This window comes from Plasmodium falciparum (assembly GCF_000002765.6).
Source record: "Plasmodium falciparum 3D7 genome assembly, chromosome: 6".
Classification (NCBI taxonomy): Eukaryota; Apicomplexa; class Aconoidasida; order Haemosporida; family Plasmodiidae; genus Plasmodium; species Plasmodium falciparum.
Window position 1 is genome coordinate 532,501 of NC_004327.3, and position 12,500 is coordinate 545,000.

The 12,500-nt window shown below is 17.8% G+C and overlaps 5 protein-coding genes across 7 annotated transcripts in view; 3 read left to right on the plus strand and 2 right to left on the minus strand.

The window, feature by feature from the left end:
• PF3D7_0612900 (nucleolar GTP-binding protein 1, putative) overlaps window positions 1-686 on the plus strand; it is a gene marked incomplete at both ends in the record, with an annotated part of 2,061 nt that extends 1,375 nt beyond the window's left edge. Inside the window, one exon of the mRNA XM_961023.1 lies at window positions 1-686. This exon is cut by the window's left edge and continues 1,375 nt beyond it. Within this exon, the coding sequence (XP_966116.1) occupies window positions 1-686 (686 nt within the window).
• A 720-nt stretch (window positions 687-1,406) lies between these two features.
• Window positions 1,407-2,864, minus strand: PF3D7_0613000.1 (conserved Plasmodium protein, unknown function; the record flags this gene model as incomplete). 3 transcript variants are annotated; one of them, XM_961024.2, is made up of 6 exons in its annotated part: window positions 1,432-1,474; window positions 1,721-1,754; window positions 2,123-2,173; window positions 2,429-2,538; window positions 2,651-2,746; window positions 2,833-2,864. In XM_961024.2, 6 exons carry the CDS (start codon window positions 2,862-2,864, stop codon window positions 1,432-1,434), a joined length of 366 nt encoding a protein of 121 aa, XP_966117.2. The 3 variants fall into 3 exon arrangements, with proteins under 3 accessions (XP_024329002.1, XP_966117.2, XP_024329003.1); XM_024473108.1 differs by lacking the exon at window positions 1,721-1,754 and having other exon boundaries at window positions 1,407-1,474; XM_024473109.1 differs by lacking the exon at window positions 1,721-1,754 and having other exon boundaries at window positions 2,104-2,173.
• Window positions 2,865-5,277: 2,413 nt separating this feature from the next.
• PF3D7_0613100 (conserved Plasmodium protein, unknown function) lies at window positions 5,278-6,085 on the plus strand (the record flags this gene model as incomplete). The annotated part of the gene is made up of 4 exons (XM_961025.2): window positions 5,278-5,340; window positions 5,511-5,566; window positions 5,866-5,929; window positions 6,032-6,085. The coding sequence occupies 4 exons, from the start codon at window positions 5,278-5,280 to the stop codon at window positions 6,083-6,085; spliced, it is 237 nt and encodes a 78-aa protein (XP_966118.2).
• A 718-nt stretch (window positions 6,086-6,803) lies between these two features.
• Window positions 6,804-7,174, plus strand: PF3D7_0613200 (conserved Plasmodium protein, unknown function; the record flags this gene model as incomplete). Its single annotated transcript, XM_961026.1, has 2 exons — window positions 6,804-6,843; window positions 7,032-7,174. The coding sequence occupies 2 exons, from the start codon at window positions 6,804-6,806 to the stop codon at window positions 7,172-7,174; spliced, it is 183 nt and encodes a 60-aa protein (XP_966119.1).
• Window positions 7,175-7,576: 402 nt separating this feature from the next.
• On the minus strand, window positions 7,577-12,298 carry PF3D7_0613300 (rhoptry protein ROP14; the record flags this gene model as incomplete). Its single annotated transcript, XM_961027.2, has 4 exons — window positions 7,577-11,421; window positions 11,597-11,765; window positions 11,925-11,984; window positions 12,104-12,298. 4 exons carry the CDS (start codon window positions 12,296-12,298, stop codon window positions 7,577-7,579), a joined length of 4,269 nt encoding a protein of 1,422 aa, XP_966120.2.
• Window positions 12,299-12,500: the final 202 nt, after the last annotated feature.

Genomic DNA, 12,500 nt, shown 5'->3' on the forward strand with positions numbered 1-12,500 from the left:
ATGAAAATGGAGGAGCAGGTGTATACTCTGTAGATATTAGAAATAACTATGATATTAAAGAAGAATATAAATATGATGTAATACCAGAAATATATAACGGAAAAAATATTAGTGATTTTATAGATATGGATATAGAAAAAAAATTATTAGAATTAGAAAAAGAAGAAGAAGAATTATATGATAAGGATGCTAATATCGATCCTTTATGGTTTAAGACACAAAAAATTCTAGAAAAAATGAAATTAAGATTAAAGAGTGTTAGATTAGATGCAAAATTAAAAGATCAAAATGTTCAAATATATAATAAGAGAAAAAAAAATATTGAAGAAATAGAAAAGAAATTACTAGACCTGAAATTAGATAAAGAAAAAGTTATTAAAAGTATGACTGAAAAAGCAAGAAACAAAAATAAACAACCAGTAGTTAAAAAACAAAAAGTTAAAAAAGATATATCGAAGAAAAAACAAATTAAAGATAATATATATAATGATGAAAATAAATTATCCAAAATATTTTTAAGTACATCAACAGAATTACAAAGAAAGAAAGCATATAAATTAAATAAAATGGCTTATAAAAAAATTACCAAAGGTACCAAAGGAGAGGCAGACAGATCAATACCGTCCTTAAAGCCACGTCACTTATTTTCAGGAAAGCGTTCCATAGGAAAAACATCCCGTCGTTAAAAAAAAAAAAAAAAAAAAAAAAAAAAAAAAAAAATATATATATATATATAATAGTATATACTACGATTTGTGTTTGTTTTATGTGTTTCTTTTTTGACACGTATTTTACCATTACAACAACACAGGCATTAATATATTTTTATTTTTTTTTTATTATAATTAACACCATATCTTTCTCTTTATTCTATAGTTTTAATATAAAACATATAATTTTTTGTCCTTATTATTATAATTCAGTATCACTGTGTTAAATACAACATATGCATATGTGTACATATTTTATTTTCAACTTATAAAACAAAAATTAAAACTCTTTATATCTTTTAAAAATTTATATTTTCATTATATATTCAAAATTAAGGTTTATAGAGAAAAAAAATATAACATTTATACATACATCTATATGGATTTTTTTTTTTTTATCTATATATATATATAAATATATATGTATATATGTTACATATATAAATATTATAGAATAAAAAAAAAAAAAAAAAAAAAAATTTTGTGGCTAGTCATAAATAAAAAATATACATAAAAATATATTAACAAAAATAACCATACATATAAATATAAATATAAATATAAATAAATAAATATATATATATATATATATATATATATATATATATATATATATATATATATATATCTTTTTCCTTTATGTTCTTTTTAAACATAATATATAGTATATCCATTAATAGTAACAATGTCCCAACATCATATAATTGTATTCTCTATTTTTTCATTCCTTTGACAATCCAATGCTCCTAATGGAAAACCAACTGCTTTAATTTGAAAAAAAAAAGAAAGAAAAAAAAAAAATAAATAAATAAATAATGTCTTGAAAAGAAATGTACGGATAATGCATCCACGTATTTTTATATTTATTCATACATCATCTTATTATCATCAAAAGATATATAATTAAAAAGGAGCCACAAAATAATATAAATTTATATTATATATATATATATAAAAAAAAAAAAAAAAAAAGAATTTTTTTTTTCTTTTTATATTTTTTTCAAATTAACCGTATTGTAGTCATATTTACGCATGATAGCATTACTATATAATCAAAATGCAAAAAAAAAAAAAAAAAAAAATATATATATATATATAAATAAATAAAAATATATAAATAAATAAATAAATATATATATATATATAATATAATGTTATATAAAAACAAATAACACATACATTTATATATGCATACATTTATTCATATACGAACAATTTAACATATGTACAGTTCTGTCTAGAGCTATAAAAAAAAAAAAAGGGATGTAACAAAACAAGGGGGGGAATATATTTTTAAATATATTCATATAAAATATTATAAATACATAAATTCATACATATATATATATATATATATATATATGTATACACATATGTATATATAATTTCATACTGGTGTAATTTTATCATACATTGATATTCTTCAATAAGATTTAATAGCCAGTCAGCTATGGAAACAGATTCTATTAAAAAAAAAAATAAATAAATAAATATATACATATATATATATATATATATATATATATAGTGAAAAAAAGTTTTAAAAGATATATATAAAAAAAAATAACATATGCATATATTTATATACTTGCAACTATTTCTTTAATATAAAATGAATATTATTATTATACATATATTAAGTATATACCTCTTTGGTACATTCAAAAATATATTCGCTACATTATTTTGTGTTATTAAATAATATAAAAATAACTCACCAATTTTTGATGATTGTGTAATTAAATCATCTAATCCATTTAAACTTATAATACTTATCAAGTTGCTATTTTTTTTTAACAAATCATCTAATCTGCTTGTTAAAGGATTTCTATATAATTAAATAGGGATAAAAATTAATGAATAGTAAAATAAATGTACACACATATAAATAAATAAATATATATATATATATATATATTTTTTATTTATTTATTTATTACGTTTTTATATTCTTTCCATATACAAAGGTTGAGAATTGAGGCACGCTATTCATATATAACTTGTAGTTATTATTCTGACAAAACTTAGTAGCAAACCTATTTAAAAATAAACATAAATATGGTTCTATATATATATATATATTATTTATTTGCTTGCCTTTTTTTTTTTTTTTTGTGTATACCTTAAAGAACTTCTAAAAGCTGAATATTTCATTTTCTTAATATTTCGTTTTACATAAACCTTTTAAATAAAATATATAAAATAACATAAACCTTAAAATGTAAATCTTAAAGTTTCTTTTTATGTGTATCTTATAAAATAAATAAATATATATATATATATATAATATTTATTTTTAAATATATCTTTTCATTTCTTATTTTATTCATATGAAAAATAAAAAAAATAATTATATATATTTTAAAAGAATTTTATTTTATAAAGATATATATATATATATATATATATATATATATATATATATAATATATTTTAATATATTTTCTTGTGTATGTAAGAAGATATATATATACGTATATGAAATACATACAAATAAAAATATACATATATATAATATATATATATATTATATTATGATGTGTTTATAATATTTTTAATAATTTATAAAGATAAATATTTCATATAATGATACATAGGCAATATATTAAAAATAAATAAAATATGATATATTTTTAATTATTTTTATTGAATTGAATATATTCTTTTAAAAGATATAGTATAAGTAGGTGGTTGAGTGAAATTATAAAAAATGTATGTAATTTAATTTTATTTATTTATTTTTTTAAATATTCTTTTTTTACATATAAAATTATATTAACACATTTGTTTATTTATTTGTTTTTCCATCTTTAATATATATATATTATATATATATATATATATAATGATTTGTTAGTATCCTTATATGTTGATTATATTACACCTATATATATAATTTAAAGTACATATTTAAGAATGAAAATAATTACTCATTTATAAAATAAATGAAGCTACCATTTTAACAATTGACCTATTATATGTAACACTTTGATAATTCTTTTTTTTTTTTTTTTTTTTTTTTTTTTTCCTTCTTATATTAATTTATATCATAAAAAATGTGTACATATATGAACATATAAAAGTATATTAATTTTCAAGAGAAACCGATTATTTCAAGTTGTAGATAGAATTAAAAATATTTTTTATATTTAATTGTAACTTTATTATATATATATATATATATATATATATATATAAATATATTTATTTATTTATTTAATATAAACTTTTGACATGTTTAAGAAACATTGTTGAAATAACGACAAAAAAAAAAAAAAAAAAATAATAATAATCCTATAAAATTATATATACATATAAGTTATACATTACAGTGTTCATCATATTTTCCTTATAATATATTTTATATTTCTCATATATCGCAAATTGTTAATATGAAAAATATATATCATGTTTCATTCCTTTATATATATATATACACATTTTACATAAGAACAATTGACATTAACAACATATTTTACGAGTACGAGTTATATAATATGTTATGTTCAAAAATAAGGCTTCTTTTCTTTTATTTTTTTAATATTTATATAAAACATTATTTTGATGTTTTATTATATTGTAATAAATACATTATTATATATTTTCCATATATAATCCAACTTCATTGTTTTTTTTTTGGGGGGGGAACGGCAAAAAAAAAAAAAAAAAAAAGAAGAAAAAAAAAAATTCTATAATTATTATAATCATTTTATACTATTTATACAAAATATAAATAAATAAATAAATATATATATATATATATATATATATATTTATATAATTCTTATTCTCAAATCCTTCTATTCTGTTTTTTCTTCTGTTATATTTTTAATAAAAGACAAAAAAAATATATTTATATGTATATAATATATATTATGTAAAATTTTTCTTTTTTTTTTTTTCTTTTTCTTTTTTTTTTCTTTTATTTATAGTTCAAAAATTAAAAAGTAATAATGATGAAGGAAGAAAAAAAATAAAAAATAAAATAAATGTCATTATATAATGACATATTAATATATATAATATAATAAATATATATTATAAAAATATTATATATCATAATATATAAAATATATATTAATATATATATATAATATTAATATATATATATAATATTAATATATATAAATATATTATATTTATTATGCATGTTTAAAAAAAAAAAAAAAAACTTTTATTTTTTATCCTTTTACCCATTAAAATTTTTGAACATATTATATATATATATATATATATATAAAAAAAAAAAAAAAAAAAAAAAAAAAATCAGTATAAAACTAATACATATACTAAAACCTTTTCATATTTATTATATATATATATATAAAGAAACAAAAAACAAATATATTTATAAATATAAATAATAATAATTAATAATAACTGTTATTATATATATATATATTTATTTAAATATGTATACATATATTATATATAAAAATTAATTTATAAATAAATATATATATGAATATGTACAAGATTTAATTAATGAATTTATTATAATACAAAATAAAAGTTTAAAGAGAATTTACAATATAACAATTTAATTCAAAATACAGAGTATGAAAAAATGAAGTTCCTTTTCCATTATCTTTATTATATATTAGTCTATATATATTTTGTTTCTGCTCAGGTATAGAAAAACATAATTATAAACACAAATAAGAAAAAAAACAAAAACAAAAAAAATGATAATCCCTTATATGAGGGATAAATTAAATGAAAATTGTAATTATATAAAGAAAAATTATCCTTTATATTATTTTATCTTATCTTATATATTTTTTTTTTTCTAATATGTAGTCAGGTGTAGTATATGATGAAAATCAAAAAAGTGTTCAGTTTCATATCACCTTATGGTAAGTAAAGAATCAAAAAATAATTATCATACTTTTATAAATATTAACCATATTATAATATATATATATATATATATATATATTTACATATACTTTTACATTTTATGTTATATCTTTTGGATAATACAACAATGTTGGAGAAAACCGTTTGTTTTGTAACTGCATTTTTTTTTTTTTTTATGAACAGTTCAGAATAAATATAGCCAAAATGAAAAAAAAAAAAAAAAAAAATACCAAATAATTGTAAATATTATGAACATGTTCATAATTTTTTTTATATTTTTTTTGTTTTCAAATAGGATTGTAATAACCTTTATAGTAGCATTCCTTTTAGGAACCTATGCAACGTACCGAATTTCACATGTAAAAATGGAAACATAAAAAAAGAAAAATAATACAAAAATGTTTTATATTATATATATATATATATATATTTATATGTGTATATGTTTTTATTTTTTATAGACAAAGGATTCATTATTATATTCAAAAATTAACGCATCCAGTAATACTAAATGAAAAACAATCATTTTAAATAAAAATCTCTAATTTAATTATTTAAAATTCTTTTTTTTTTTTTTTTTTTTGAAAAATTAAAGGCAAATAAAAAATATTATATATATATTTGTAATACTTATAAATCCTTTTAAAAAGATTTTATGCCATTTGAATTTTCCTTTTGAGAAAAAAAAAAAGGGGAAACGATTTAATACACACACGTATTATATATATATGTAAATGTATATGGATACTATATTTCACTTTATAATAAAATATTTTTAAATTATTCCTTTTTATTTTTCATCTAAGTTGTTATATTATTATATTAATTATACATATATATTATATATATATATATATATATATATATATTTTTTTTTTTTTTTTTTTTTTTTGTTATTCTTTTTAAATAATTTTATTCACAAAATAAACTTTTTCTATTTATTTTTTTTAAAATATAAAACAATTTAAGTTGAAATTTTTTTTTTTTTTTTTCCCTCTAATTTCATCGTTCCAAAAAAAAAAAAAAATAATAAGGAACATACTTTTATATACTTAGCCATTTATGCGATATAAATTAAAAAAGGATTTATTTTTTGTATCAATATTTAATATACCATTATAATAAAAATAAATATTTTAATCATGTGCTTACGAATGTTATAATTAAAAAAAAGTAAAAAGGATTATAACATAAAAGATAATTTACAAAATTTCTGATCATGATATGACAAATATGAAAAGGTTTCTTAGTTGGTGTACTTGTGTAGTTATAGGTACCTAAAAATAATGTAAAATAAAATGCATACAATATATGTTTATATATATTTATTTCTTTGTTTATTTGTTTATTCTTGGTATATATAACATTAAATGTAAACCCCCCTTTTCCCATCTTTTTATTTCATTCTTTTAAATATAACTAAAATAAAATTGAAAAACGTATAACATTTTAATTGTTCAGGAACCACAATACCGTTAGGCCTTTCCACACTCAGTTTATGGTACTTAAATGTTGACAAAGAAAAAAACGAAATTCATTCTTATAATAATGAATATAGGAGAAAGCAAAGAGAGAACTTATTAAAGGAGAAAAGCATAAATTAAAAATATACACACATATGTATATAATATTATATGTATATATAATATATATTTTATATTTGTAATAATTTTTTTTATATAACTAATTAAGAATTTTTAAAATTCAAAATGTTTATATATCAATAGACATGTGACACATAAAATATATGTCTTTTAAGAACTTATGAAATATATATATATATATATATGTTATTAAAAAAGAACAAATCTAAAAAACCAAAAAATATGAAAACTTGTTAAATATTTAATTTAAAAAAAAAAAAAAAAATTAAATGAATTATTAAGAATATTTTTATATAAAAATATGATACATAGAATTACATTTATATACAATGTAATATGAACATGTTTGGACGTATAGAAGATGATTGTTAAAATATTATATCCTATATTTTATAAATTTTATTATTCAATATTTTCGTTAACTGTATCTGTTATATAGCTTTCATTATGATATTTATCATATGGTTTATATTTTAATGTATTAATATTAGAAACGTTGTTTGGATTGTTATATACGTTTAACAATCCTAATTTATTTATTTTATTTGTATAATTATTTAATAAATTATATTTAGAATAAGAATTTTTAATGGCATTATCTAATTCATTTTTTATTTTTTCATCTACTGTAAATTTTTGTAATTTATTATTAGATTGTTCATTATTTATTTTATTTTCTATTTTCTCGAATTTGTTATTTATTTGATGCTTTTGCCCTAAATAAGATATGTCGTCGTCATTAGAATAATTTTGTTGAGTAGTTTTATTATATGATCCTTTTAATTTATTATGATTATTGTTTTTAAAATGTTTATTTAAATGATCATTCAAATGATCTTTCAAATATTTATTTTCATATTTTACTTGTTCATGTTTTCCGTTGTTATATATAATTTGATGTGGAAATGGTTCAACATTATTTTCCAACTCACTTTCGATTTCGTTATTTATTTTTTCGTTGAGTTCTTTTGTATTATACTTATTCATATCATACATATCGCTATTATTATTAACATTGGTATTATTATTATGAATAGGATAATATATTTTTTTTTTATTTATAGTATCTTCATTTTGTAACATGAACTCATTTTTTAGTTTTTGATTTAATTGTTCATCTACTTTATGTTGTTGTTCTTCTTTTTGATGTTGAATTTCTTTTTTAATTTGTAATAATTTGTTTTGTTGTTGTTGTAAATATTTTTTTTCGTGATCAATTGCTTTTTGTTCTTGTATTTTTTTTTGTTCAAGAAATAATTTTTTTTTTTCAAATTGATTTTTTTCTTCTTCTAATTTTTTAAGTTTGTTCATAATATTTTGTTTTTCTATTTTATTTCTTTCTAAAATTTGTTCATCTTCTTTTTGTTTTTGTTCTAAAAATTGTTCCGTTAGTTTTTGTTTCTTTTCCATAAATTTTTCTTCTTGTATTTTCTTATCTTGTTCCAACATATTATGTTCTTGCATTTTTTTTTGATAAAGTAATTTTTTTTTTTCTTCTTGTATTTTTTGATCTTGTTCTAACATATTATGTTCTTGCATTTTTTTTTGATAAAGTAATTTTTTTTTTTCTTCTTGTATTTTTTGATCTTGTTCCAACATATTATGTTCTTGCATTTTTTTTTGATAGACTAATTTTTTTTTTTCTTCTTGTAATTTTTGTTTTTCTTTATTTAATAAATCTTTTTGGTTTTGTAATTTTTTTTTTTCCTTGTTAATTATTTCATTTTCATCTTCTAATATCTTTTTATGATCTTCTAATATTTTCTTTACTCTTTCATATTGTTTATTAAAATTTTGTTCATGTCTTTCCTTTGCTTCATTATGTTTTTCCTTTTTTATCTTTCTCAAATTAGGGTATGACTCTTCTTTATAAGTTGATTCAAAATCATTATCTACATTATCATATTTGAAGTCAATTCCAATAATCTTATCATTTATAATAATATCATTTTTTGTTTCTTTTGTTCGTTCGATATCATCCATATTTGTATCCATAATTTTATATTTTCTCATGTTATATTTTTTTTTATAGTTTAACATATTTTCATCATATAAATCTTTATTTCCTATATTATTCAGTTTTATTCTTTTCGCTTGTTCTATCTGTTCATGCATGTTATATAAATTTAGCCTGACTTGTTCAGGTAATTTTGAGACTTGGTGTGGATTTACAATAACTTTTGATGAAACAACATCCCACCAATTTTTTTGTCCATTTTTTGCGAATTTATAAGTAGCATTAGAGATTCTTAGGAATATTGTATTTTTATTATTGATATTTTTAATATTTTGAAAAGGGTTTTTATATAATAAGGAAAGAATATTTTTATCATTATTTGATAGTTTGATAAGAAAATTTTTGAACCATTCATTTTGTAAAATGGTTTCATCTTCTTTATCACTGAGTGTATTAAATTGCCAATCCAATCTATCAATATAAAGTACTGGAATAAAATTATATAGAAGTCTAAATTGTGTACACATATTTTTATAAATATTATCTGGTTTACAATAAAATTCATATGTGTGCCATGTAGTATTATCATCAATCTTTTCTGATTGTGTTCCTTCAATAAGAATTTCTTTTCTGTTTTTTTTTATTTTCCCAAAGGATCCATATATATTCATAATTTCGAAAGACCCATACTGAGCATTCATAATCTGATTAGGTGATAAAATATTTTGTAGGAAGAAATACGCAAAATAGATAAAGAGAATAAAATAGAAATATTGTGTAGTAAATTTAAAGATGAATCTTTTATTATTTAAATAAAACATCGAAAGAATACACAATGTTAACAAATGTATAAAGAATAAACTATTATAATATATATTAACAAATCCATGTAGAAATATCTGATTAGAGTAAATTAATAAAATTACTAATAATAAAGATAATTGACTTATGATACGTGAAAATATATTTTTTGTATAACCAAATAAAAATATAACATAGGACAGGAAAAGTACAATATATATATAAAATAATATAGAAGTAATAGGATATATAGATATTGTTACAATACTATTAAATATTATAATTAATAAAGAACAAATAATATGTATAAATATTTCTACAGAAACATTATAGTTCTTTATAATATATTGTAATCCTTTTTGTGAAAATAACCAATAAAATGTATTATATAAATCATTTTTTATACTTTTCAAAATGTTTTGTTTTTTATAAAATAAATTTATTTCTTTAGAAGATGATTTAGGTATTAACGCTCGATATTGTTGTTGTTGTTCCTTCTGTTTTTGTGGTGACTGATTATTATGTATTTGTTCTTTTGTAATTTGATAATTTAATGAGTTGTTATAACTAATATCATAATTATCTTCGTCATATTCATTATCCTCTTCATCATCATAATAATAATGTTCTTCATCTTCTTGTTCATAATTATCATCATACGAAGATTGTTCATTATATTTATTTAATGTATTATTTTTTTTGGGGGATTTCCCTAGATATGCTTTTTGATATTTTATATTAAAATAATTATCGTAGATTTTAATTAAATCATCAGAATTGAAACCAGTAAAGTAAAAAATATCGAAACTTTTAAAATATCGTTTACTTTTATTTTTATTAGCCAATTTCTCTTTTACTATATTTATGATTTCATATCTTTTCCATTTAAAAAAAAACAATCTTAATAATATCTTATCATCAAAACAAAACATCAATGGAGCTATAAGCAAAAAGTAAAATAAGTACGAATTCCCAGTAATAAAATTTAAAATACAATAAATAAAAATAAGAGAACCTCCAACTAATCTAAATGATCTAATAGGAAAAAGTATGAGAAAAGAAAACACACATTCTGTTAATATACAAAATATATTATCCAATTTGCTTAATGTTATACATGAATGAAATAAATAAGAAATACTTGTTGGTAATGGCTGGGTTTCATATAAATAATATTTTCCTAATAATTTCCCCCATAAATCACTATTCTTAAATCGTATTAAACTTGTACCTATAAGAACTTTAAATACAAAACATCTACAAATATATTTTATTAAGCATGTTGGGGAAAACCTCTTTTTTAAATGATTTCCACAAAAAGGTACTAGGAAAAAACACAAGAACAATAATTCAAGTATTTCAATTTCATATACATAATTAAACCATATATTCCCTATGCTATATATGGACTGCAGGATAATATATATGGGTACAAGGGTAACTAGGTTTGTGTAATTGAAGAGAAGACTGAAACAACTAAGTACAATACCTAAAGTGGTGAATTCAAAAATGAAATAAAAAAAAAAATATATATATATATATATGACTAAGTAGATATTTCTTCCTTATATGTCATATTTTATATTAATACACGTTCACAATTTTATTATGTATATGTATGTATACTTTTTTTTTTTTTTTTTTTTTTTTTTTTTTGTTCTTACCTATAATGGCTAGCAGATTAATATTAAAATCGCTAGCTGGTATAAACCAAAAAAGGGAATGAAAATTTTGAAATTTAACCCATATACTTTCATTTTGAAGTTCATCGAACATTTTATCAACATAATTTTTTGCAGGAGTAAGACCATTTTCTCCAATGAGTGCCACATTCTACAAGGAATTCAAATGTACGAATGTTGATAAGTATAAAATAAATAAATAAATATATATATATATATATATACAATATATATTATACATTTTTTTTATTTTGTGTGTATTTATTATTTTATTTTTTTTTTTTTTTTTGGGTATATGTGGGAAGCATACTTGATTCCATGATACGATAAATGAAAAAAGGCATGATATCAACAGTATTCTAGTATAAATCTATAAACACAAATAGAAAGAATAAAGAAATTTCTTTTTTTTTTTACATATAAACTATATATTATTTATTTTTAGAAATGCACTTATAAATATTCTTCTTATAATTTTTTATATTTTACTATTTGAGAAGACCAGAAGGTATTTTCTAAGGACTTGTTTTTATAAAAGAAAGTATCATATTGTACATTTTTTTGGAATAACGTTTTAAAAAAATTATTTATGCAATATCTAATTTTACCAACTTTTTTGTTTTTATCTATATCTTTATCGTTTAGTAAAATTTTTGTTTCTTCTTTTACATCATTTTTATCCATTTTTTTTTTTTCTTTCTTCTTTTTTCTTCTTTTTTCGTCTTTTTTCTACTTTTCTCTTTTGGTTCACGTATATTCTACAAGCATATATATATATATATATATATATATATATATGTGTATATATATGTGGTTGTTGTATATGTTTATGTTTATATATATATCTATATATGTGGTTGTCGTATATATTTGTATTTATATATTT